At 50.7% G+C, this 26902-nt stretch overlaps 1 protein-coding gene and 1 long non-coding RNA gene across 2 annotated transcripts; both read left to right on the top strand.

The window, feature by feature from the left end:
* The first annotated feature begins 4114 nt into the window (after positions 1 to 4114).
* Positions 4115 to 25783, top strand: LOC135315328 (uncharacterized). Its single transcript, XR_010374760.1, has 4 exons — positions 4115 to 4159; positions 13403 to 13590; positions 13899 to 14059; positions 20078 to 25783. It is a non-coding gene; the product is annotated as an uncharacterized LOC135315328 (long non-coding RNA).
* Positions 8176 to 11727, top strand: CYSLTR1 (cysteinyl leukotriene receptor 1). Its single transcript, XM_064462832.1, has one exon. The coding sequence runs from the start codon at positions 8217 to 8219 to the stop codon at positions 9252 to 9254; it is 1038 nt and encodes a 345-aa protein (XP_064318902.1). The 5' UTR covers positions 8176 to 8216; the 3' UTR covers positions 9255 to 11727.
* Positions 25784 to 26902: the final 1119 nt, after the last annotated feature.

The raw sequence follows: 26902 nt of genomic DNA, 5'->3' as shown, positions 1-26902 counted from the left end.
TGGGCAGCCTGTGCCCCTGCTCGGGCACCCGCACAGGGAAGGGGTTTGTCCTCATGTTCAGGTGGAGCTTCCCGTGTTCCAGCTTGTGCCCGTTGCCCCTTGGCCTGTCCTTGGGCACCGCTGAAAAGAGTCCGGCCCCATCTTCTTGACACCCTCCCTTCAGATATTTATAAGCACTGATGAGATCCCCCCTCAGCCTTCTCTTCTCCAGGCTGAACAGACCCAGGTCTCTCAGCCTTTCCTCACCAGGGAGATGCTCCAGCCCCTGATCCCCTTGGCAGCTCTGCGCTGGCCTTGCTCCAGCAGTTCCCTGCCCTTCTTGACCTGGGGGGCCCAGAACTGGCCGCAGCCCCCCAGATGTGGCCTCACTGGGGCAGAGCAGAGGGGGAGGAGAACCTCCCTCGCCCTGCTGGCCACGCTCCTTTCCATGCACCCCAGGGCACCGCTGGCCCCTTTGGCCCCAAGGGCCCGGTGCTGGCTCAGGGTCACCTCGCTGCCCCCCAGCGCTGCCAGGTTCACGTGTCTTCGTGGCCTCATTGTATCAGAGCTGAGGTTTGACCTTGTCTTAGGAGTGGGGTAAGCAAACCCTTCCCACATCAAACCCTGGCTCCTCTGCCAGCACATCTGGAGCAGCAGCAGCCTCCACAATCCCACGCCAACCTCAGTCTGACCTTGCAACAAGAAATCTTCCTGTTCTTGCGAGCAAAGGGCAGAAAAGAAAAGGAACAGCAAGAGAAAGGAGAAGGAATAAAAAAACTGAATAGCAAAAAGCAGAAGGAATAGCAAAAATGGTACCAAAAAAAGCAGAAGGAATGGCAGAATGGAGTAACACCAAAATGTACACCACAACAAAAGCAAACTACGGAACTGGCTTCACAGCGCAGAAGATTGCAGGCCGTGCAATGGGTTGCCCAGTCTTGGAGGCTCTTGGACCTCCATCCTCGGAAGTCTTCAAGACCAGGTGAGATAAAGCCCTGAGCAACCTGGCCTGACCTGGTTTGAGCAGGGGGCTGGACTAGACATCTCCTGAGGTCCCCTTCGGCCTGAACTATCCCACGATTTGACCATTCCTAATACGCTGCCAAGTGGCTCTTGGGAGACAGGCAGGCTTTTCTGTGCGTGAGGTAGGTGAGGAAGGCAGGGAAGGCTCTCAGGAGAGGCAGGTGGATGAGGTGCACTTACTTCTCACACACCTTCGCTGTTCACAGAGTGGCACAAAAGAGGAACTTCCACCTCTGCTGCACCATGGCTTTGTCAGAAATGCAAGTCTGCACGTTCTGGGTGTGCGCAGGTTCAAGGGCCCACAGCCGAAGCGCCAGTCGCCCGGTCTGACAGCAGAAGAACCTTCTGGGACACATCAGGGTGGAAGAGATGCAAGCAAAAAAGAAAGGAAGATCTGGCATCACAGCTGGAGGAAGCAGGCACAGCTGAAATGCTCGGTACTGCGAAACCTCCCGGTGGGTGTGTAATGGGTCTGTAATCCCAGCGCCAGGTGGACAAGGGCTTTGCCATTATATTCAGCCCATTTCCAAGCCTTTGCTTTCCCTATGCGATGTAAAAGAGCAAAGAAGGGAGAATAAAAGCATGGTGAATAGCAGCTTGCAGTGGCTGAGAGCAGTGACACTTAAATAAAACACACAGGTACAAAACCAAAACTGTGCAGCCCAGGCAGAACCTGCCATAACAGCCTCCAAAGAGACCATCAACCACCTACCTCCCACCAGAGCAGACTCCAGTCCGCTGTTGATCTTATTTCCAGTTCATTCCTAGAAAGAAATGAGTTTATTGACGTGGTAGCATTTATGTCATTCTAAACCATTTATTTCCAAGGTTTGAGGTTGCAAAATACGTAATTCATGCTCTCCAGCAGCCCTCCCGCAGCGGCTGCTCAGCTCTGCACCCTTGCAGCTCTCCCAGCACAGCGCCTGGGTGCCACCTCCGCAGCCCAGCGCTGGCGCGGGGCCACGCTCAGCCCTTCGCACCTGCGTCCCTCTGGGCTCTGCTTGCTGCCTCCGGTCCCTGCCCCAGGCCAAGGCTCTGGCGCTCACCCAGCCAACCTGACCTGGGATCTACTCCCTCTTCATGAGAAAAGGAGGCTTTGGAAAGCCCCGGAGCCCAGACTTCGCTGACCCAACCATCTGTAGGAGTTTTCTAAACGTTGTGCCAGAACTGAAGGTTGTAGAAGCAGCCTACAAGAAAGCAAACAGCTGGAAAAACTTCATGGGCAATGCTTGCATCGAGCCCTTCCCTCTGGAAAGAGCCACGCACAGGGGCAGCAGGGTCCGAGGGGCTCAGGTGGGAGGCAGGCTGGAAGTAACCCCTCTTCCTCTCCCCACGTGCCTGCCTTATGCCTGCCCCTTATGCCATGGTGGGATTCCACCTGCGCCCGAGTGGGCAGAGCAATCCCTGTCACGGAAATGGTTCCTTCCTACACTGAGCACTCCTAAATAACAGCGTGGGATGTCCTGCTGAGCAGAACACAGGTCGTCAACAGGAGCAGCCTCGGGGTCCCTCGCACAGGGGCACAGACAGGCAGGGAGGGGTCCCCTCGCGTGACCTCCACACCACAGAGGTGTCATGGAAGCAGGAGGACGTGGAGAGATGTACGTCCCACGAGCAGAGAGCAGTGTTTGCAGGATCTCTTGGTTACGATATTGTTTTTCATTCCTGCCACCTTGGAAATTAATCCTTAATTCTGAGAAACTGTATTTAGTCAGTATTATTTCCCAAGAGAAGCTAAAAGAGTTACTACCAGAGGTCAGTTGGGGTTACACGGAAGAAAATAATCTTTCCAGGTCCTGGACGAGTGTCAGAGCTATTCCTGGCCATTGCAGCGTCTCTGCATCCACCACCTGCCCAATCCTCACATTCTGAGGAAGGGCTGGCAGAGACCTCTGCTCCTCCTGGTCCCCCCCACAGATATGGGGGCTGCAGGGCTGACAACGATGTGGGGATGGCCTGAACAACTCTGCTGGGTGTCAACAGTCGAGGTGGCCCTGGCTGTACCTTTGGGATCACTGATTCTGTAGAAGGCAGGGTGATGCCACCACTTCCAGGACAGTGTAGGGGCCAAGTTTGCCCCCAAGGGCAGGAAAAATCTCTTCTGGTGCATATGTTGGTCCAGTGCAACTAGAAGTCAGTGCAGAGCACATTTGTGGGTGATCTCTATTTTTTAAATAGGTGAGCAGCAAAGTACCTGGAGGCTCGTCAGCACGTGGGTGGGGATTTTTCAGTAGCCAACTTGCCATGAGGCGAAAAGATCTGCCTCCACCAGTGCAATTTCTCAGTGCACAGTTAGCCAGCCAAGCACTCCATGGGTTATACTGGGGCCCCTTCCTGTCCTGCTGCTGGTGTGAAGCTGAGGTTGCCCCATTTGCACTTGTTACCCCCACACACAATGCTTTCAAGCTGCCACTGTTTCCCAGTTGTGTGCTTTGCCACTTTGGGTCGCGCCTGGGAGGACCACGCAACCGGCCGGGCTGTCCTCGCCCAGCTAGAGAGCACAGCGGTCTGCGGAAGCTCCGAAACCACTCATCGAAACGGAGCCAGGGCAGAAAAAAATGCCTCAAAATTCGGCCAAGCGGTCACCCGACCGTGTAAAAGCCGTGGCGATGCAGGGGGCTCTTCAGCAGGAGCACCTGGGCTCGCTGCTTACGACACCCGCTCATTGAAAAGGAGCTGGACGAGGCTCAGCCTGGGGGCACCGGAGCCGGAGGGGTCCCAGGAACCAGGGGTGCACCTGAGGATGGGGGGCTTTCACGGTGAGTTATCCTGGTGGGGCTCCCTTGAGTGCTGCGGCGGGTGCACGTTGGAGGCGCCCTCCAAAAGGGTGTCCCCCCAAAAGGGTGTCCCCCCAAAAGGGTGTCCCCCCAAAAGGGTGTTCCCCTAAAAGGGTGTTCCCCTAAAAGGGCATCCGCCAAAGGGCGTCCCTGTTGCCCCGCTGAGGAGGCGGCAGCTCTGCAGCACCCGGGGGGACCCGAAAAGCCGCCGGTGCCCCCAACCCCGAGAGCCGCGACCCCGCCGGGGCCGGGTGCGGGGCGTGGCCGGGGCGTGGCCGGGGCGTGGCCGGCCCCTCCCCGGCGCTGGGGAGGGGCGCGCCGCGGTTTAAGGGCGGCGGAGGGAGGGCGCAGGGTAGAGCTCGACGTCCGGCTCAGCTCCGGTAAGTCCCGGCCGGGGTTCGCTCGGGGGAGCGGAGGGACGGAGGGACGGGACGGGGCTCCCCGGGGGCTGCCGGCGGGGGGTGGCTGCGGGCCGGGCTCTGCCGCCGGTGCCCCGCCGTGCCCGGGCCGTGCGGGGCGGTCGCGGCCGGGCTGGGCACCCCGCTGACGAGCCGCGTTATTGCCGCTTGCTTCGATTATTCGCTCCGTTCCTCTTGCAGAGGCCAAACTGTTCCTCTTGCAGAGGGGAGGCTGTGCTCGCTCGTGTGCTCAGGCGGCTCCTGCGCCCCTTCCCCCGGCCGCCGGCTCCAGCCCGTGTCCCTGCGGACGGGGGATGCTTTTTGTCCGAGCGCGGAGCAAACCGCAGCACCTTCTCCAGTGGTACGCGTTGTGGTTGTCTAATTAAACTTAGCGTCATCTGCTTATGACCAACTCTAAACCTTGTTGCGATGTGGGAGACTTAGAGAACAGCAGGTTTTTAGGGTTTTGCTTAGCTGGGGTTACTATTCTTATCTGGCCGTTGCTGGATCATCTCACTTGTATACATTCCGAAGGAGCCGAGTTCGCCAGCACGGAAACAAACGATTCTGTGAGCCGCGACTGCATAAATAAAGAGTGGCAGGAGCTATATTTGTCTTCAATTCATGTTGCAAACCTGGTCTTAAAGCCTCAGCTAGGAAATGGTGTTTGTGGGGGTGGTTTTTTGGTCTTTACAGATAGCTTTCTAGGTGTGGGGCTCTCTTGTACTCTAGCAGCCCACCTCAGCATTGCGAGCATCAGTTTTCCTTTTGGTGGCAAAAGGTATTTTAAATACATGTAGAAATATGGTGGGTGACAGGACTCGGTTGTCTTTTAGACAAACGTCTCGCATGGTTGTTTGCTGTCTGCTGATGTCTCTAAGAATAGCAGCTGAAAGATTGAAATTTAGTCCCTGAGGAGGTAAAAAGTTTATAATCCAGCTCAATGCCACTTCAGAGGTGTGCACAAATAGGCATGGAGATTAAATAAGGAAGTTTCTCTAAGGTGCAAGTAATGGGCTGGGAAGTTTGCTGATACCTCCTGGCTATCCCGCCCAGGAGATAACCAGGCTGGCAGAGGGGAGGGGAAGCCTGCAGTGGCAGGAAGGCAGCAGTAACGTCTGCAGCTGGGCATCGCTAGTGCCCTCTCAAAAGGCAGACGGGGAACCTGGCCCAAAGCGTGCTGCCGGGAGAGGCTGGCTCTGCCCGGCTCCCCCGGTGCTCCTGGGTGTTTCTCCATCTGCAGTCTCTCCAAGCGTCACATCCCGTTGCTGCTTTTAGGGGAGACATCTCTGTTTTGGCCTCGGCGCTGGCCATGCCACCTAGTTTCCCCCATTTTCTGCTCCTTCTTCGTGCTGCTCCAGACTGCCTGGAGGTGCAGGCAGGTGAGAAAAGCCTCAGTGTGCAAAATTCCAGCCTCTTAGTCTCAAACATCCTGGTTGTCTTTGGGTTTTTGGTTTTTTTTTTTAATGTCTGAGGAAGAGCTGATCTATGATGCCTTGGTGAGTACAGAGATTTTATCTATGCGGGTTTCTGTGAGATAATTAAGCCTCTAAACTCCAAGTGTTCTTCCAGCGTGCAGCACAGCAGGGTTTTGCTCAGCAGGTCTGCCTTGCTAGGCACTGACCCAACATAACGGTAGTACGAGCTTCATCACCTGTGTCAGATTATCTTGACAGATAAAAACAGGGAATGGAGATCGTGCAGCTTTTTTTTTTCCAGAGAATACTGCACTACCTGCTGCTCCCAAGCAATTGGTTAAAATCAGACAAATGTCACCACAAATTTAATTTTAGCCTTACATGGAGATTTTCAAACATTATTGGAGTGATGCTCCTTCCATAACTTGAATCTCCGGTCTGAAGTGAAGACCTCGGGCAAGCGAGGATGCCGGCAGTCTGGGCTGAAGGGCAGATCTCTCCGCATCTCTCAGGGGACCCAGGGCTCGGTCTCCCCTGTGCCGGGGCAGCAGCTCCGCGTTGCTGGCCGCTGCTCACAGAGGAGGGGCGGCTGGAGCCGCAGGAGGCGGCCAGGGGCGATGGCTGGTGTTCAGACCCGCTCTGGGCTTTCCATCACGAGCAGCCCGGGCTTGCCCAAGCTGGGGCTGAGGTCAGGGTTTTGCCACCGCCAGAACCGGGCTGTCGAGGGGTGGCACTTGCGGGGCAGGGAGAGGATGCGGCTGCAAACTTGCTGCCTCTCCCAGATTAACAGGTTATTCGCAATGAGCGGTGCTAGATAAGCTTCACTTATGCAAGCTAGGGTGAACCGTAAGCGATGGTGTACAGCGTGCTGGTGTACGGCTGTTGACAGAGGCGTGCTGAGCCGTGGCTGCCTCTTGGCCAAAGACCTCTGTGCAGTCCCGTGGTCAGTCGCTCACACGCCCCTGTGTGTCCACAAATACCCCAAAGGGAAAAAACATCCTCCCTTGTGTCAGCTTTTGCTTCCCCTCCTACCTGCGCCACCTCGCTGGTATCCGAGCTTTAGTGTAATTTGTGCGTTGCAGATAATGAAGAGATTGTTTTAAGAGCATAAACTCCCAAATAGCTGAAACTTGATGGAAACCTGGAAGCTTTGAGCATCGCAGCGTGCTTCTGAATTCCCCGTATATCCCAGAGAGGGAGAGACTGGGGGAATCCTTCTACTCTAATGCTGCCAGACTATTATATGGTTGAAAATATGTATCATTTAACGTTGGTTTTGAGCACGTACATAGTGTGGGTTCTTGGTTGCGTTTGTCTCAGCTGTTGCTTTCACCATTTTTGTTCAAGTCCTGCTATTTCAGTCTGCGTGTATCCTGCAGTTCTGAGCCTCGGGGTTTTACATGGTCTCAGACTGCAAGAGAGATTCTGTGTCTGAATCATTAGAAATTGAAAATCAATGAGAAAAATATGTAAGTGTGTATTTTCCTCTACTTTAGGACAACCTAAATTAAGGGTGTCGTGCCTCACTGCACTCAAACGAATACCAAAAGGAAACGATAAAATGTCACGGAAGACTGGCTGAGCAGATCCAAAAACCCACCCTGGCGGCTCTGGCGAGCCCCAGACCTGCTAATGTAAATCAAAACAATGTGCAAAAGCAAGCCCAAGAAGAAACCTTTTGCTAGGGAGTTACCTCGACAGTGCAGATGTCTCCAGACCAAGAGGTTTGTCCCCTGCGCCAGGAGCCGCCCTGCAGCTTCCCGCTCCGCCTGCCGGGTGCTGCGGCAGCAGCTCTGCCCAGGCAGCGTCCGCTGCCCTACAGTCATCCCTCCCGCTCATCAGATACAGCGTACAATAGATTTTCCAAAACTGTTAATTTACACAGTTATTAGCATAGCAAGTTGAAAATACGGTGCTGCTGGTGAGGAGAGGAGGGCGATGCAGAGTGTGGGGAGCTGACAAATGTCTGGCTGTGCGCTGAGCAGCCTCTGGCTTACAGTCATCTTCCACCTTCTGTGCAAAGGATTCGGGTTCTTTAAACTGATTTTTTTTTTTTTAAACTGGAGAAAGGCTTCTTTGACCACATCCTTTACTGTTTCGGAAACCTTCTTGCGGTGACCTGCCCTTGCACAGGCAGGCGTGGAGGTGGAGCACAGGGAGACAGTCATTTGCCAGGCGATGCAGAGAGGCAGGACTGAACTGTCATTAGGGACCAGATCGGGTCTTTCCTTTTTAAATGGCATAGTGTTCTTGCCACCCGCATTATTCCTCTCCACTGGTTTAATGAGTAGCTACCTTAGTTTGTGGGGAGTTAGAGCTTTTTTGGTAATTCAGTGGAAGGAAGGCGCCGGTATTGAGGACTTCTGAGAATGTGACTCTCATCTTTACATCAGTTGTTGGTACCAGGTTAAGGAAGGCGGATGGTTACAATAGCACGGATCTGCACAGACCCACGCCCCCATCCTAGCTGTCCCCTCCTGTACGAGAGAGATGATAGGTTTTTCCTCCTTTTTAATAATCACATTTTAATTTCATGTGCTTCTTTAAATAACTCACCCGAGTGTTTCATCCTTAGGCCTGACACTTGTCACCAGGCGGAACTGGTGCCTCAGCCAGGCAACATGACGGGGTCGTTCGATAACCTGACGTGCCTTCACTCCATCGATGACTTCAGAAACCGAGTCTACTCCACGCTCTACTCCATGATCAGCATTATGGGCTTCGTTGGTAACGGCGTTGTGCTGTATGTCCTCATAAAAACGTACCAGCAGAAGACAGCCTTCCAGGTGTACATGCTGAACCTTGCCGTGTCCGACTTCCTCTGCGTGTGCACCCTGCCCCTGCGTGTCATCTACTACGTCCACAAAGGGAACTGGTTCTTCAGTGACTTCCTATGCAGGGTCAGTTCGTACGCGCTGTATGTCAACCTCTATTGCAGCATCTTCTTCATGACTGCCATGAGCTTCTTCCGTTGCATAGCCATCGTTTTTCCAGTCCGGAACATCAATTTGGTAACGGAGAAGAAGGCTAAACTTGTCTGCATCGGCATCTGGATTTTTGTCACCCTGACAAGCGCTCCCTTTCTGCGAAACGGGACATACCAACACGGCAACAAGACCAAGTGCTTTGAACCTCCAGAAAACAATCAGAAGAAACATGTAGTGGTGATCCTGGACTTTATTGCCCTATTTGTGGGTTTCATTTTTCCTTTTATTGTCATAACTATCTGCTACACCATGATCATAAGGACCTTACTGAAAAATTCCTTGAAGAAGAACCAGGCTAACCGCAGGAAGGCCGTCTGGATGATCATCATCGTGACAGCCACCTTCTTGGTCAGCTTCACCCCGTACCACGTGCTGCGTACGATCCACCTCCACATGCTGCAGCTGAAGAGCGCTAGCTGTGATGACACCATATACCTACAGAAATCTGTTGTGGTAACGCTCCCCTTGGCAGCTTCCAACTGCTGCTTTGACCCACTTCTCTATTTCTTCTCGGGGGGCAACTTTCGGAAGAGGCTCACCACCTTTAGGAAGACTTCTTCCTCCAGCTTTACGCAAGCCTTCAGGAAAAAGTTCTCCATAAAAGAGAAAGATGAGGAACCCTTTGGAGACAGCGATCGGGAGAATGGAAAGTCAGCCGTGGCCCCTTCGTAAGGGGGCTAGGCCATCCCCTGAGATCTCAGGTGGGCAACAGAGATCTCAGAACTCTTCCAGAAGACATGATGGAAGCTCACAAGCCTTCATTGCCACTAGATGTGTAATAATAATGGTGGATGTTCCCTGATTTATGCTACTCGGAGGTACAGCCGCTGCCGAGGACGGCCAGCCCCTTCCCCAGGAGCACTGCTTGGACACACACAGCCACTTAGCATGGAGGAGCCACCTCCAGCGCCAGAAAACTGTTGATCTGACAATAAATTTCCATAAACAGACTCTTCAAAGGCTGTATTTGGGCATTGGCTTCACTTCACAACTCTACAAAGAGCGTTAATTCTCCAAGTCAGTGGGAGCTACTGACAAATAAAAAAGGCAGAGTTTTCACTGAATCTTTAAACAGCCCCTAAATTATTTATGCAGCAGGGGCCAGCAGATAACTCCTGCTGTGTTCCCAGCTGCTTCTGCTTTGGATTTCAGTTTTCAACCTAATTACTTGTGTAAGACTTGCAGGGTTGGTGCCTGCGTCTGCAAATCTGGGAACTCGGGTCTGAGCCCCTCTCCCACCCCCAACGAGCAGCTCTTGACAGACACGCTCTCGTGGGCAGCAGATCTGCCGGCATTTTCTGAATGTCCGGAAACATCCCGTCTGTGGGAGCAGTTTTAAAATTGCATTATCCTAGTGTGCGTTTGAAACTTATTTCAATGGGACTGGCCCTGCAAGCGATGGCTGTAGGATCTGGATTAAAACACCAGCTCTTTAGGAGGTTTTACCTAGAAGTAGAGCGCTGGGTGCTCAGAGTCCGGTGCAGGATCTGGCCTGCCTGTCTGAACTATTGATGAAATTTTAAAAAATTAATAACTTAGAAAAAAAAACATTAATGCAAAGGACCTTTTTAAAAATGGTTTTATACGATATTTGATCCTGTTCAAGAGTGTTCACCTTGCTCACACCTCACAGTAAAGAGGCAACCCATGACCCTTGGAAAGATCTCTAGGAAGACCTGGAGATCAAGAATCTGAGTCTGATGAGACATGAGTGAATGTTGAGTACAGTGTGATGGAAACCAGATCCGGCTGTTTCTTGTGTAAAGAAAAACTTCAAAAATCTTGGACAGAATGAAACATTCCTGTGCTTTTTCCAGTGAACCCATGGAAAAGTACCACTGCCTGCCTTTTGCTGGAGCAAAGCCCAGCCCAAAATGTGTGATATATCAAGACAAATACAAATTTATGTAGGATTAAGACTCTTAGTTGGAAAAGTGGATGATAAATGAACAGCACATACGTTTTTAATATGGTATTTATGAAGCTCTTTGATGTTATCTGAAGTAAACACTTTTAATACTGTAGAATATGTAGAATACTGTAGAATATAGTGGCTTCAATCTGCGTCGGGGGAGGTTTAGATTGGAGATTAGGGAAAATTTCTTTACTGAAAGAGTGGTCAGGCCCTGGCACAGGCTGCCCAGAGAGGTGGGGGAGTCACCGTCCCTGGGGGTATTGAAAAGACGCAGCATTTCAGGGCATGGTTTAGGAGATATTGTGGTGTTGGGTGAACGGCCAGACTTGATGATCCTTGAGGTCTTTTCCAACCTTAATGATTCTGTGGTTCTTTAAGTAAGCAAAAGGAGTTTGGGTGGGGGGCAGGACTCTGCTTGAGAAATGATCTTTACAGATACACAGAAGAGGGCAAGTTCACTTTTTACAGCACATTCTGCGTATTCCTGGGTCAGCAAAAGGCACTCAAAACGGAAATTCACCCGTGGAACAATCTATGGATGTGAATTTCCAACAAGATCTGAAACCCCTTTAGAAAACCTCAAGGATCTGTGGAGTGGAAGAGGGCTGGAAGCTGCTCATGCAGAGCAGTGTTACGGTTCCCCCTAAACCCACAGGAGGGCAGAGCTTGTAGTTCAGTGGTAGCACTGTAGACAGTTTGACAAAGAGCGTGTAAGAGGAGAGTTGGCCGAAACTTCCTTTCGAGGTGTAGCACTGAGTACTCCAGCTGCATCTCAAAGCGTTGAAGGCATTGTGCAACTGTAAATAGAAACTATCACGGAAAACTGAGTTTCAGTATATGTAGAAATAACATGCACATTCCCAAACTTTATTATATTGTACAGAAAAGCTATATCTATATGTTGCAAAGCATTTTTATTGCACAAGAGGTATTTTTTTCCTTTTTATTTTTTTAATGAGTCAATGGTTATGGCAAGACAAATGGCAGTGTTTTTTTGTGCAATAGGAAAGACTATTTTAAAAAAGGTTGCTGAAAACTAAATGAAAATGTTGCAAGCTAAATTTTAACATTTACTGTTTTCTGTGTCTTATTGTAAATTCTCTGCATGCAGATTCTTCTTCCCTACAATACATTTTTATCTACACATGGTGCCAGAGTGTAATATTCATGTAATAATCATTTATAATGCTATAATAAAATCTCAAAGCAGCACAGAAGTTGCTGAGGGCAGCACCTGGAGTGGGCTGAGATGTCGGGGGACTCGCTGTCCCAGCCTCTCAGAGCTGGCGTTTGGTCCAGCCCAACTTGCCTGGGCTCAGGGCACCGGCTGGGGCTGCTTGTGGGGGGACCCGCAGAGCCAAACCACATCTGACGGCAGCTGGGGTCTCGGTAGGTCTTGAGAGGTGGAGCACCCCAGCACAGAGCAGCTGGGACCTCGGTAAATCTATATTTACGGACAGAAACTCTTTGTAAGACACTTGGTGGGAAGTGGTGCTTTTGGTGAGGACGATGTAGTTGGGTGTCTTGCGTGGTCACGTATCACATGAGTTCCTGGGCGGAAAAGTCTGCTGAGAACGACAGTTTCTAATTATGCTTTCCAAAAATACATGCAGGATCTGCGACGCGTTACTTAGTTATAAAATAAATACATCTTTATATATACCTGGACTGGCGGGGAGGGAGCTTTGCCATCGGCTCAGCAGAAATTGGGTTTCACTGAAACCGTGGCAGTGAATGCTGATCAGGCTTTGCTCAGGAATAAGGACCTGGAGAGAAATATGTGCCAAGAAACAGGACCCGTTACCCCATACCAGCATTTTTGTGGGCTGTAAAAATGCCAGGAGTTGGGAAGAGTAGTGCCATCCTGGCACCGTGTCTTTGTCTGAAGTGCCTGAAACAAGTAAGTGGGGTGTTCAGTTTCTTGCCTGAAGTTGGACTTTGTTCTGCTGCATGTGCTGCAATTTATGGTACGATAGTGTCCCCTAGTGCCGAGTTATTCCTGGAGCAGCTGCCTGTTGCCTTATGATGAGATTTTTTTTTTTCTTTTCTTAAATAGTCCAGTCTCGGCTCCTCACCTGTAACGTTGTCCTGTTTCCTCCAGTGTTGGTCACACTCAGTTCTGCCTCTCCCACCCCTGCCGGAATTTTATTTCATAATCTTTGGGGTTTCCCTCTCTTCCTTCCGCTTGTTTTTTCCCATTTTCCTGGGGGGATGCTCAGGCTGGGAAGGGGGTCCAGCAGCACCCCTCCCCACATGGCCACCGGTCCCCACACGGGGACCCCGGCCTCGGCACTGGTGGCGAGCAGGGTCCCTCCTGCTGCCCGAACTCCAACAGCACCCTCCGCCTTGCCGAAAAAATGTTGGTTTTCCACTGAATGGCTGTCCTGGTGAGGAGCTCGGGCCTGCAAAGCTTTCACTGGAAGCTGATGTAACTGCAGCCCTTTGGCATTGCATCATCATGATGTAAATCCCATCATTTTGGCCTTCGTTTGTCTGGGAGGGTTATTTTTCTGATAAAAGCCAGTAGAGCTCTGGAAGAAACCAGCACCCAGGACAAGCTCCTGGCTGTGCCCGACAGCAATAAAACGGTCTTGCTTGTCTCTTACCGAGAGGAAGCAAGCGGTGGTGGCTGCCTTCGCGCGGGCGCTGCCGGGGCTGAGGAGCCCCTCGGGTCCCCGGTCGGGGCACCCAGCGCCCGCTCGGCGCACGCCAGCCACGAATATCGCAGCCGAGGAGGAGCGGGGATCGCGGCGGGGCTGCCCGTGCTGGAGCGACACGCTACGGCTCCTTCTCGCCTTTCGCTTACACGCGGCCTGGCCTGGCAACGAGTAACGCTGGGTCAGTGGGTAAATTAGACGCCGGTGTTTGTTACCTGTAACGCGGTATTGTTTCTGTTTGCTCAAAGGTGGAAAAATAACCGGAGCATCACAGAACACCCAACCAGCTGCCTCATCGCTTCTGTCGCTCGCCGTGCACGCGTTGCCAAGCCTGCGCACTCAGAAACCTTAAACCAAGCCTTCAAAATCATCACTTAGTACTGGTTTGGATCTCTCTCTGTGCTGCTTCAGTGCCTGTGCCCGAGGGTGCAAGCAGGTAACGTCTTCAGGCTTCGCTCTGCAACCTCCACAACTAGAAATACACATTTTTTTACCCCCAAAGCAAACCAAGAGAGGGAACTTCTGCTCTAGGCCTCTGATTTTAGCCAGCGTAAGTCAAGCCGCTAAGAAAGTTTACTTGGGGCTAGTGTGTCTGCATTACAACCTTTTTAAATTACATGTAGGGCTCAGACAGCGTGGCAAGCATAGTCTAGATGCTAAAGCATGAACTGATTAATATTATATTTACTGTTAAAAAAAAAAAAAAGTCCTTTAACCTATTCCCCTCACTGTTGGCTTTTATAGCACTGTTGGAGGTGCTGTATACCCTGAGCCAGTGTTCAGAGCATGATGCCTCAAGCCGGACCGTGGTCGCTCCCCTCCGGCAGCCTCTGCCGGGGCAGAGCGTTCGTGCCCGTTCAGAGGGGAAAAAGGCCGATCTCAGCTGAAGCCCACAGCGTGTAATGGTACGTACAGCCTGCAGGTGTGAGCATAAGCAAGGGCTGAGGCTGGGAGGAGACGCCGATTCCTTGGTTCTGCAAACCCTACGTGCGAGACTGTCGTACAGATATTGTGGTTTGTTTCTAAAACAAATAAATCCAGCCCTTTCCCCAGTGGGCTGAATAGGTGCCACCAGCTTCTTAGAGCTTGAAACGGAGCAAAAACTTAAATACGAGAGAGAAATCTGCTTTATGTGTTGATGGAGGCAGAAATCTTTTTGCAGGCTGTGGGATTACAGCGTAGCAAGTTCCTTAATGGGAAAATGTGACAGAGAGTTTCCCTTGAAAAACAAGAAATCCTGGACTAGCCGATGCCCAGGATGCAGTGCCTCCCAAACAGACTAAAACCTCTCCCCTTTACCTCTTGGGGGAATGGGTTTCAGGGTAAACTTCTGTGCAAGCACTGAGAACCACGTGGGCACTGTTTTGTCTTCGTAGCAGGCTAAAATGTGTTTTTATTTGTGTTCATTTTCAAAGAGGGTCCAAAGCAGCCACCTGCCACCAGAAGCTAACCACAAGCTAGCTTTCAGTTTGCAAAAAATAAAACATTTTTTCTGTTTCCAAGAGAACCGCACAAACCTTGGTTTCCAATAAGCCCTGGCCTTGCTCTGCCCTCTTTTTTCGGCAGCCGCTCAATACGGGCGAGCCCTCCAGCAAGCACATCGCAGCCTGCCTGGCTTTCCTCAGACACGCCGCCGGGGCAGGTGCTGTGCAGGGGATTCTCAAGCAAGACTCTCTCTCACGCTTAGCTTTTCTTAATGAGCTGCTTTAGCAACAGCAAAATTGCCTGACCCTGACTGCGGGGAGAGGAGGGCACTTTCTGATTTCCCTTAGGCTGCACCCCCAAAACCGATCAGTCAGAATTACTGGTTACTTCTGGAAATGGTAAGTTTTGGGGGAGTTTTCTCCCCACGTGCATGGATGTGCTTGAACACACTATAAATTGCAGAAGATAGAGTCACGTTTCTCATACTCAGTGGCATGTCTGTCTTGTTCACAAGCCTTCAGTGGTCTTTTTACCTCAGGCTGTAAAAGTATTTCCTTTTTTGACACTTGTTATACTACAGCAAGTTGTCGTTTGGGGTTTTTAACTCCACACCAGTTTTGCTTGCTACAGGGGCCAAATTCCAACATGGGAAATTCAGAAACTACGCATGGGATGTAACCACCCGTGCTCTGTATGAAATATCTTCATATAAAACACTTGCAGGATGTGAGAAGCAAACAAGCCTTCAGTTTAGCAACCAGTTAAACGCCAAGCACCGGCAATGAAGAGAGGTTTCCTGCTTGGAGCAAGGTGCTTTCTGCCGCCACCATCCGCAGGAGCCTGGGCACGTATTTTGGGGCTGGAGGGGCTCGGTGCAGGGGGTCGGTGCAGGCTGTGAATCCCCTCCACCAGCTGCAATAGGGGTCTGTGCACCCAGATGCTGCAGGTCCCTTAGCGGGAGCTAATTCTGACGCTGAATCCTAATTTAGCAATTATTTTTACCCCATTTCCACTGTGATCTGACATTAGAACAGGGACTTCTTCCATATGGCAGGAGGGAGAGCACTGGGCTCTTTATCCTTCACACACGGCAGCGGAGGGTATGACCTGATTACTAGGGGAAAAAAATAAGCAGCAAAAATGAAGGGAAGTACATCAGATTTTAAAATACCATCAGTGTAAGCAATAAAATGGCTTAGAAATGCTATGGAAAGCAAACCTGAGGGATGAAGAGCCCGGCCTGCCACTCGGGGTTACAAATCCATCTCCCGGGACACGGGTCAGCAAGATTGTGAGCTCAACCCTATTTCACCCAAACTATTAATTTCAGCTTTGCGAGTGGCCACATGTACAAACAAATATTTGGAGTATTTTCAGACTTCACTTGAGGGTGAAATGTGCCTGTTTCTTTCCTGTCAATGAGGCTTCTTACGCTTGAGAGGAAGCCAGGCTGCTCTTGGAGCAAAGCGAGGACCCTTTGTTAGTTCAATAAATATATTCCAGATGGATATTCACTGGGGGCGGGGGGGGTGAATAAAGGGGAGGAGGTAGCAAAAGCACCCTATTTTGGTCATTAATAAAAACTCCGCTCCCAGGACCACTGCTGCATGTCTCTGCTAGGGATGCTGAAGACTAAACAGAGTTTGTTTTCGGTTTAGCCCATTGAAATTCCTTTTTTTGCGAGGAGCATGTCTCTGTGATGCTCTGCTTGAGTTTAACTCAAGCAAGGCTCCACCCAGCCCCCACGAACCCCGCAGCTAACGCCTTGTGGGACCGAGGGCAAAAGGCACAGCGTTGCCCTGCGTAACCGTTTCAGGAATCGCTCTCGGCACGAGGCAGGAGGCCTCTGCAGGTATTCTGTCTAGCAAGCCCGCGCCGGGGCTGCTGCGCAGGGCTGACTCGAGAGCCACTCGCTTTTGCGAGCCGTTATTGCAAAAGGTGAGCGTGTGGCCTGACTCTGTTGAAGAATTGCGTCGGCCCCAGGAGTCAGCTGAGGCTTTATTTCTGAGTAACCATCTGAAACGAGACAGTCCCTTCCCTCTGGCTTTTTCTCCTTCCACGTTACTCACGGCAGGAAGCCTGCTGGAGCAACCACCACACACTGCTTACATGAGTAAGGGCTGAAAAATGCAACAGTGCCCTTTCACCACCATTTTTCAAGGAAAATGGAATGAGAAGTTCCCCGTAATTGGCCTTGAGCCTCTGGCTCCTGTCAGCAGCATCTCCTCCCACACGCCCCCATGTCCTTCATCACCCCGACTTACTATGCCAGAGGTTCACAGGACTTCAGAGCTGCTTTACGTTCCTCCTCGCCCTTTTCTGGGGCCTGAGGTGGGAAGGGCATCGCCGCAGCTCCCCTACAAACCCAGAGCAGCATCCTCACCCTGCGCAGGAGAGCTCGTGGTCCCCAGCTCCAGGCTGACCCCGGGGCAGCACCCTGCTCCCTACCTGGGCGAAGGAGACCAGCGAGGCTCTGCGTACACAGTCCAGACCCCGCGATGAGGTGGCCAGGAGACCTGCCCTGGAGAAGAGCCACGAGCCACGCACGAGGTCCCCTTGGTCCCGCGCTGTGTGGGAGTGGAGGCGGGCAGAGGCTCTGTGCTGAGTTCAGGTGGTTTGCTGCTTCAGGATGCAGCACGCTGATCCAGTCAGGGTTAATCATATCCTGTGGTAGGAAAAACAGGCCTTGGGGATGTGAACTAATAAAACCGAGGCACTAAGAAACGGTTGCCAAAGCCCTGGGGAACAGTTCTGCCCATTCCGAGGTCGTGGGTACTTTTATCTTGTGATCTTCCAGGAGCCTGTTCGAATCTGAATTGTGCTGCTAATACTGAGCTGACCGTGGCGTTTGCTTCCACTGCAATTAAAACTAAAACTAATCGTTACAATCTGGGGTTGGTCTGAGGGGCAGTAAATGTCGCTGGTGCATCTGCGCGGGCTCCGCGTTGCCGGCTGGCCCGTGGCAAAGGGTGGCGTAGCAGGTCAGGAGAATCGACCGCGATAGAAAGTGGCCCCAATGATCCAGCCGCGGCATCCACCCAGATTAAATTTCTGAGTACGGTAACAGTCTCCCGTGGTGGGAAGTTCTTCGGGTGAACTAACCCCAGCTCCTTGCAAGCGTTCAATATTACACCAAGATTACATGACTACGAAGGCACTGATCCCACCAACTCACACAGCTTCCAGCGAGGGGTGCCTGAGCTCACAGCCTCCTCCATGGCCGCGGACCCTGCGGCAGCATTATGTATTTTGATTTTCCCCTGTTTATTTCTACTGGACGTTCCTCTAGGACAACTGTGCTCCAACGAGGAGTGCTGTAGCAAGAGATACTGGTTACACTTCACCTTCACGGAGGGCACATTTTGTTGATGAAGTGACTTCTTAATCAGAAGGAAGTTGTGCGGGTTAAGTGATAGTTGCAAGGGGGAAAAAAGCTGAAATAGAGGGTAGTAGCCATCAAAGCTGGAAAAGCTTTCTCTGTGACAGTCCTCCTGCATCAAGGCAGACAGAAAGGAGCAAAACATCAAAGCTGTGGCCACGTCATCTACAAGGAGCCTCTTAATTCTGATTGAGGTATCTCCTCTGCTTTGTCTAACCGAAGTATTCTCTGGGCAAAGAGAAGGAAGCTGATCAAGCCCTCCTCCACCCCACTCCCCCCACCAAAAAAAAACCCAAGAACAGTGATAATCAAAAGTTAAAGCTCAGAATTAATCAAGAATTCAGACCAGAGAAGCCCAACAGCTGAAGTTTCAATCCCAAATTTAATTCAGTTACACAGAAAAATACGTAAATGCTTCAACCCCTGGTTTCCTTAGAAAACCGAAATCTTCACCAATTACCAGCTCTTTATCCAAACTGCAAAGACTCTGTCAATACAAACAGTGCTGCACTCCCCCAGGGCCGCCGGGACCGGGAGGAGATTTGGGGCTGACGGAGAAAATAGTAACTTGAGGGATTTGTTTGTTTCTTTATATTTTATGTAGAACTTCAGGGGCTTTTCTTTAAGTTCAGTGCAGAAACACCGCAGAACAGCATCGCCTTTACTATCCCAGCTTGCATAAACACAGTTTGGGCTCCTTTTGGATGAAGGGATCTATATTTAAATACTCATGGCTTTTAGGATTGTTTTTGCTATATTCTATATATAAACACAAACCTACTTATCCAAGGGCAGCGGTGAAAAGGTGGCTACACCGTACGTGACCAGTAGCCCCCAGCATTGGCAGGACATTTCCTCTCCCCGTCTCCCAAAGACACAGGAGGTCGGGGTCCGTTTTCCTAGCAGGTTCCCCTGGAGCGGCACCGACAGTATTTTGTCCATCAGAAGGAGGATTTTAAACCCTCGGCCACAGAACCTTTAATAAGACGGGGGATTAGCAACCCTTACTGAGCGACGCCGTGACAGAAGGCCAGGCTTGTGCATGTTTTACCCCTGCCCGCGTGCCCCGCGCCGCTGGCACGGCCGTGGCGCCCAGCCGGCACGGTTTGGGACAAAAGGCTGAAGTAACTGCAGAGAGGGGAAGTGAAAACCATATTGCTTCATTTATTTTACTTTTTTTACGAAACAAGAGGCCTGTAGTTCTCTCAAATATGTGCTCTGTGTTTTTCCTTTTAGCAAAGTGGCTGGAATAGACACTGAGAACACAGGCGCAGGTGGGAGGAGGGTTTGGGTTTCTGCTTACAGGTGGCCCTCCTGGGGTGACCGGCCACACCAGAGCATTCACAGGTACAAATATTTCATTTATGGAGGCTTTCCCTCAGCTCCGTTTGAAACGCTTAGGATGAACAAGAGCAAAGAGGGTCATTTCAAACTTCCCATTGCTAACGCTATGGTCGTCCAGGCTGTGCCGTGACACTGCTACGGGGAATCCGCTCTCGGGTCTCCTCCCTCACGCATTTCACATTTTTACCCAGCATCGCAAGGAACGAGTTGTAAGTGGGACGCAAAGCAAAACTTTTCAGTTCGCCGGGTTTAGCGGAGGCTGGTGTTTGCGCCAGCCGTGACGTGGGACCTCTGTAGCTGCGTGGTGGCCAGGGCCATGCTCGGCTGCGGGGTTTGGCTGACTTGCCCCTCACTAGAGCAGAGGAGCACTTGGGTCCCAGATCAGCTCCTGGCAGACAGCAGCCTATCAGCCCGCTCTGACAGCTCTGACAGAAAACGGTCCTCCATCGCTGCCGGACGTATCTCGCCCTCATTATCACAGCAGAAGAGTAACCTCTAACGAACTCGGGCTCGTAACTTCCCCGTTAAGCAGGGAGCAACTGTTATTCCGAGCATGTAAATGAAGAGGTGAGGCAGTGACCGATGCTGGAGCACCCGGCCATTCTCAGCCAGCTTTCGCCAGCCGAAATGTTCTTCCTGAGCTCACCGCCAGCGAGACCGTGACGGCGACCAGCAGCGTTGCCCAGCCGGCCTCCAGGTGCACGCTCGCAGCAACGTCACCGCCCCCTGCACTGCTTACACCTCACTTTCTTTCTTTCTTCTGCTTTTCTCACAGATGATCAGAAAATACGCTGCTGGAGTGTCAGAGACGAGCCGCACGTCCATCCCCGCGGATGACCGCAGCTGGCAGCCGCTCGGGGCCTCGCTCGCAGCCCCCGGAGCCGCCAGCCCCTTCTCCAGAGCACGGCCCTTGCAGGGAACTCGGCGAAGCAAGCACGCCGCGTTTCTGCGGAGGCGCTTTCGGAAAGGCTGGGGGGAACCTCCCCTCTTCCAGCCGCCCCCATTGCAAGGCGCTCACAGCAGCTGCAGCGAGGAAGACAGTGCAGATTTTTTTTTTCACAGCAAGAGAAGATGCAGGAGGTGGGAAGAGGCCAATTTTTTTTTTCCCGCTTTCTCATGCGCAAAAGGGTCCTTATTCATTTTAATAGCAGGTTCTCTCACGCAGCAATCTGCTCCGTCAGCCAGACAGCGCAGAAAGGCTCCTCATGCAGCTACCTCACGCAGAATATCGCCGCTTAGACCTTCTCATCTGAGGGTGGGAAACTAGGTCCTTGACAATCTCAAAATGGAGAGCATTAGCCCTGAACAAATAAGTAGATTGCAATAATGGATACAATATGGAGGTTTCCTCGAGGAGCCAATATTTGTATTCTTCACAGCTGCATCTTCTTCTGTTTGTTTTTTTTTCTTTTTTCTTTTTAGCCTGAAGTGCTCCCAAACGCCTCATGCCATATGGCTGCTTCTTATTTGCATCAAAGACCTGATTCATCGCCGCTCTGCACTTTGATAGATTACGTATGCTCCTGCAAAGCAGATATAAACCGCTCGTCGGCGAGTACAGCGAGCCTCTTCTGCAGCAGTGCTGCCACCGATCCGATGCGAAGGAGACGGTGCTCCAGCTCCGCCGTGTCTGCTGAGTGCTGCGGCTGGGATAGGAACCCCCAACGCAGAGCAGGGGCCCTCGGGCCTCCATCAAGTGAAAAAAAAAAATAAAGAGAAAAAAAAAACAAAAAAGGGAATGGAAACAATAATGAGGAATGGGGTTATTGTAGGAGAGAGCAAGTAAAAGAGGTTGTTCGGGGACAGTGAAGAAAATGCCAGATAGGAAAGAAATAGCGCTCTGAAGAAAGACAATGGAGAAATAGAGTGAAACAATTGAATACCCATGTTAAAGCAGAGCAGGGAAATCGCTGATCGTAGGCGAGCAGTTTTTCACAAAGGTGGTGAAGCTTCGTCCGCTTCCAGCACACACGGCTTAGGGGATGCAAATAAAGCTCTTTACCTACATCGTTAAGTTGCAACTTCAGCGCTAACGTGATGCCACGAGGGAGACGGTTTTTACTCCCTAAATGTGAAGGGGGCGGCAGTTAGAAAATGGGAAGCAGCCGGGAAAATGAGTGAACCTGCATCAGCTGACGGAGGGTAGGAAACCTGCACCGCGGGCACAGCAGGAGAGGAAACAACGCGAACACGGGGGAGAGCATCACATCACACTTGACACGAAAATATTTTCGGATTGCATCAGGCCTCTGTTGCTGATGGTTCACCTGCAGCTCGTCCAGATATGACATTTAGAGCAAGTTAAAAAAAGAGAGCGGTATTTCAACAACTGAAGTCTCAGCCTTTTGTCTGATGGAAAAAAATCAGTTCCAAATGTGGAAATTTCAATACAGACTATAAATTTGTTACAATTCAGATTTATTCTGCTTGCTCTCTTTCCTTTTTGTCCTTCCCCTCCCCTCAGTTCTTCAGAAATTGGCTCTGATGCTTCGTTCCCACTCTCCAAAGACCCTTTGCAGCTGAGTTTCATGCAGCGGGAAACGAGCCCCTGCCCAGCCTAGCCCAGGGAGCAAACCCACTCCTTCCAAATCCCCTGTCTTTGGGATAAAAACACGGTACCCTGGTGCTTCAGCATCTTGCAAATTTTATCTTCTTGCAAGGCAGCAGTGAAGTGTGTCAGTGATAGGGGTTTTTTAAACATTTTCAGTCTAGTTTATAAGAGCTAGTAGTGAACTCATTTTGGCTTTCTCCCCGCTAGAGCGAGGACAAGCATCCTCCAGCCCTAATGTGTTTAAATCATTGTTGTTTTGGGCATTTCTGAGGATCCAGCTACTCGGATTACTTAGAACTATGACTGCATTCAGGTCAGGCCAGGCAAGCAGACCTGACTTTGCTCCGCTGGCACTGCCACCAGGTCAGCTGAAGAACTGCCTGTGTATTTACCTTGGGAGCAATGACGCCGCTCCAGCTCCTCCGAGCCTGAGCCTTCCCACCGCTGAAATGTCCGACGCATTCCTGGGGATCCTGCAGCACCAGGGAGCGAGGCCAGGATGGGCTCCCTCCTGCAAGGAGAGGCTCTTTGCAGGAAGACCATGATTTCCTTCAGCCGTATGTTTTAGCTCTGGAGCAACAGGTACGGTGCCACATTGCATGTGTTTCCCCCGGCATTTGCTTGGGCCTGCCTGTTTCCAGTGTTTTGTTGCAGCACAGAGTTCTTCAGCCTGTTTGGGTCTGGTTTTTAATTTTTTTGTTTGCTTCTTGGCTTGGGGGAAGAGTTACAAATTTATGGGTAAACACAGCTAGTGTTTGGAATTAGACTGAATCAGGATATTTGATTCCTATCTGGGCCCTTGCTGAATAATTCGAGGAGGAACTGAGCAGAAAGACCTTGCAGAAGGTGGTAGAGGCGTGTGGGAGAGACCGGGCAGGTGTCCCACAACCATCTCCTCTCATGCTGGTGCAACAGGAGAGCTGGGACTGAGAGAGGCGAGCAACGACTTCCCTGCTCCAGGCTTTTTGGTGAGGAAAGCATCGGAGCCGGGCAGTGCTCGAGGCCATGGCAGCCAGCCACTTTCAAGACAGTAAAGGAGAGCTGGAGGGTGCCACGTTCCCCTCGGCCAGAAGGCCAAGGAGCTCTTGCACGCGCCTCCCCAGGGCTCTGCAGAGCTGTCAGCACGAGTCACCACGGGTCCCCTGGCAAACAGCGCTTGCCCCTGGACTCTCATGGCTCAGCAGAAAGCAGAAGTGATTTGTTCCTTACAGGGGCTGAGTTCAGCAAGGAACCAGAGCTGCTGCTAAATATAAGCAGCCAGGCATTTGGGTGAAGGCAGCCAGGCAGCCGAACACTCCCGACTCTCGGCACCTTCAGCCTCCAAGGATCCTCCCGGTTCTGAAGAGGCCCTTCCAGCTGCTTTTCCCCCTCATTTCAAAAGCAGCTGGAGCGCAATTAGTTTGCCACGGCTGATCGGCAGCCTGTGTCGCGCTCCAGAGGAGACGTGCTCCCTTTCGGTGCTCCTGGGCATCCCCTGTCGATATTTACAGGCATCCTCTGGCAGGGAGCAAGGTGGGCGCTCTGGCTGTCCATGCTCCCAGCGTGGCTTCTCCTTGCACACAGGGACGTCAGCAGCGGGGCTGCAGCGACAGCCCAGGGTTTAATTAGCTTTTCCTAATAGACGCTGTTGCGTATCCAATGAACTCGGTTGAACCTGTGAGCTGGTGCGAGTGAAGATGCAGGTGCCGCTCCAGGTAAGGACACGCCATGTTTGCACACAGACTGCGCCGTGTAATAAGTGAGAGAAGGAGTCGTAAAACAGATGTTCTGTGCAAAGTGCAAATTACCCAGGCACTGAACTTCATCCCTTACCACTTAAAGCAGCCATAAACACGAGGGCTGTTTACTGCAGGCTGCGGAGGGCTTTTTGCACCTTTATCATCGCTTTGTACCAGCAGCGTTGTGGATCCAGTGGTGATATTCAGCGAGTTCGTGTGGGATTTTACGTGAGAACTTCTATGCAAGGAGTTTCTGGTCTGGGGCGGCAGGTTCGCAGGGGGATTCTGAGTCCAGCCTGGAGAAAGAAGCACGGACAGCAAAACACGGTGTCCATCTGCACCTCCATCGCCTGCCAAACTTGTCTGCCAAGCCATCCTGGCCTGTCTGTACTGATGACAAGAATCTGTCTTCGTTCTTCATAAGACAACTCTCTTTTTTTTCAGTGAGATTACCACGGTTCCAGCTGTACCAGGAACACAGACCACTGTGCCCACTGAGAGGGCAGGAAGTACTGTGAACATTACTGGACTCAGAAGAAAATCTCTGAACGTGGTTTAATTTCTTCACTTAAAATGCCATTAATTTTTTTTAATGACATAGTGGACAAAACTACAGAGCGTGGAGCGGAGTGCTGGTGTAATCCAGTGCCTCTGATGGTATCACCTGTTTGTTTAGCTAGCGTTGATTACCGTTAAATCATTTCTGCAGCTGCTAACTTGCTGCTGGGTTCAATGGCAAACAAACTGCAAGTTCTCTGGAATCGGGGCGAGCGCACCCGTGCGTGCGGAGCAGCGGGCACGTTCCATCTACCGGCAGGGGAAGCACCCGCTCCCGACACCCTACAGGCTTTCCCCATTGTGCTTCTTTCCAAATACACAGCACAGAGTGCTGCTTTGCTCTCGGTGGACCAGATCCTCAGCTGGAGAAAACACTCCGAATTCCACCGGGGTGGATGGAGCAATGCCAATACGTACTGGCAGAAAAATCTGCTCCAGTGTACACAGTTTACTTTTGAGGATCTAAGCTCATACGCTTCCAACAAAGTGCTGTTTGATAAAAGTTTGTTTGCCAGGTTGCCTTGCCTCGGTCTCTCCTGAAGTGTACACAACAGTATTTTGTATATAATAAGAGAAAATAAAGCAAATGTGTTCCAAGACCTCATTCGCAGGTCCTAGCAAAAATTCAAGAGATGGGAGGCTTTGCTAGGCACTAGTTAAAATAACCATAATCATCATTATTATTGCCATTCAAGTATGAAAAAAGAAGTGTTTTTATTATGGGCTGGAACTAGAAATCCAGAGCAGCTGCTAATTGTGGTAAATGGGTTGTTGGTTGTTGGTTTGGAGGGGGTTTTGTGCACAGGTATTTACTGTGTCCAACTGTAAAAAAATAAACCCCAGCAGGTTCTTGTTATCCAAGCCTTTCAGCAACCTCCCCGCCCATGCTCAGATTGGAATATGTTGTAATTGTAATAGTCCTCTTATCTCTCTTTTCTCCCCTTTCTTGTCAAAGGCTTTTCGTTTCCATTTCTTTAATATTTTTTCTTCCCACCCCCCCGCCCTTTTTTGGGGGGGTTATTAACTCACCTAGGACAGCTGAATTAGCAAAGAAAAAATAGAGAATACAATTCAAAACTTTCTAATGGAAGAATAAGCATGGTTTTGGCACCGCTTCTTGCCATTGTTTTGTTAAGACGGACTCTCCTTAACTCTCCTTTTCCACTCCAGAGACTGCCCTTCCTTTATAAGCCCAGATTTCTTCCCATTTGTGCTCTCTTCCCTCCCTCCTGACACATTTCCACTTCCCACTTTGGCTCTTTCTTTTCTCTTTCCTTTTCCTCTCTCCAAATGTTCTCTGATCTTATATTCTGCTATTTTTAATTCCCTCTTCCCAGGCCTGGATCCATCCCCCCAACCTGGTATCACTGGGGTACGTACCTGTCTAGCCTCTTCCTCTCCCGGCTGAAAGGACAGCCTGGCAAACATTTCCTCAAAATCCAACTTTTTTTTAGTCCAGTGACTCGAGATGAGCGTTGCCTGCCTTTGTGTGGGAAACCTGGCATCGCCGCTGTCCTCGCACCATCCTTATGGCTCTCCAGGAATTTCAAAATATAGTTAAAGCTCCCCTCAAACTTGTCCCATCTGTTCTGTAATTTCCGACCCATCTAACCAGGGCCTTCTTTCCAGGCACTTTGGTCACTGTGCTACTCCTGCCAAATAGTTCTTCTGTGCAGCTTTGCCATCTGGAACAGCCCGTGTGCCTTCAGCCTCGCCGACTGCCCGTGTAGTTTCCAGTTTCAGCTGAAAACAAGAATTTTTCCTTACTGTCATCCCATAGCAATCTGAATGTGGGATGTAGGCAGCAAACATTCGGTCATTTATTTTCCACGGTGTGGGAATACTTCTCGTACTTGAAGCAATTTCAGTTTTAAAGGAGCCCTGGAGCTTGTGGAACATGGGCGGTTTTTAGATCTTTCATCCTAAGTCTCACTAGCAACTAGCTATGACTCGGTAAGCTTTTCCGTCAGGCAACATATTTGCTAGAATTACCAGTGAATACCTTGCTAGGATGTAAAGCATGTTCAGAATGGAAAACTAAGGGGGGGAGGGGGGAAGTGATTTAATGAAAGGTCGGAGGGAAAGGAAAAGGATTTTTCCGAGTGCTAAAATACTGCATTATTACCTACAAAGGAATTCTAATAATAATCAAAGCTGGGAGGTCCAGGAGCCTTCAGTGCAAAGAATGCTCAGCATTCACCCCCAAAGACCTTCTTTAGTCTGGGTATCAGACACAGCATGCTCATGACGGGGAATCAGACCTTCGCATATCACACAACACCACCAGTCATAACTTTTAAGGTTTGGCTGGCAATGAATAAATACTGAGCCTGCGAAGTCAAAATAGTCCTTGAATTGCTGCCTTCAGCAGCAACGTTCATTTAATGCAACGCATTTCAGATTTCCAATTGCATCCTGATGGGTCTTTTTCAGAGGAACTCCCAAAAAGAAAGTACAAATATTTCACTTCAGAAATTAAATCCCCGGGGCACTAGATACGCTTCACTGCAGATTAGTTAGAGCCCGTGGAGTTATAAGATTCCTGAGACGGAGTGCTGAAGATTCCAGGAATTCTCTCAAAGGTGAAATGATTAACCAACCTTTTGTTCCTAGAGCACAATAACACAGAAAGCAGGTCTGTATTCGCTGAGTCTCATGCTGGACTTGTCTTCTACCTTTTCTGAAGCGTTCACAAGCCTTAAATCTGAGCTGGAATTAAAGAACTTCATTTCAGAATTGTCAATGAAATAAGGAGCTAAGTATTAGTGGCAAA

This window comes from Phalacrocorax carbo, chromosome 11 (assembly GCF_963921805.1).
Source record: "Phalacrocorax carbo chromosome 11, bPhaCar2.1, whole genome shotgun sequence".
Taxonomy (NCBI): Eukaryota; Metazoa; Chordata; class Aves; order Suliformes; family Phalacrocoracidae; genus Phalacrocorax; species Phalacrocorax carbo.
This window is presented reverse-complemented; position numbering and strand designations above follow the sequence as displayed.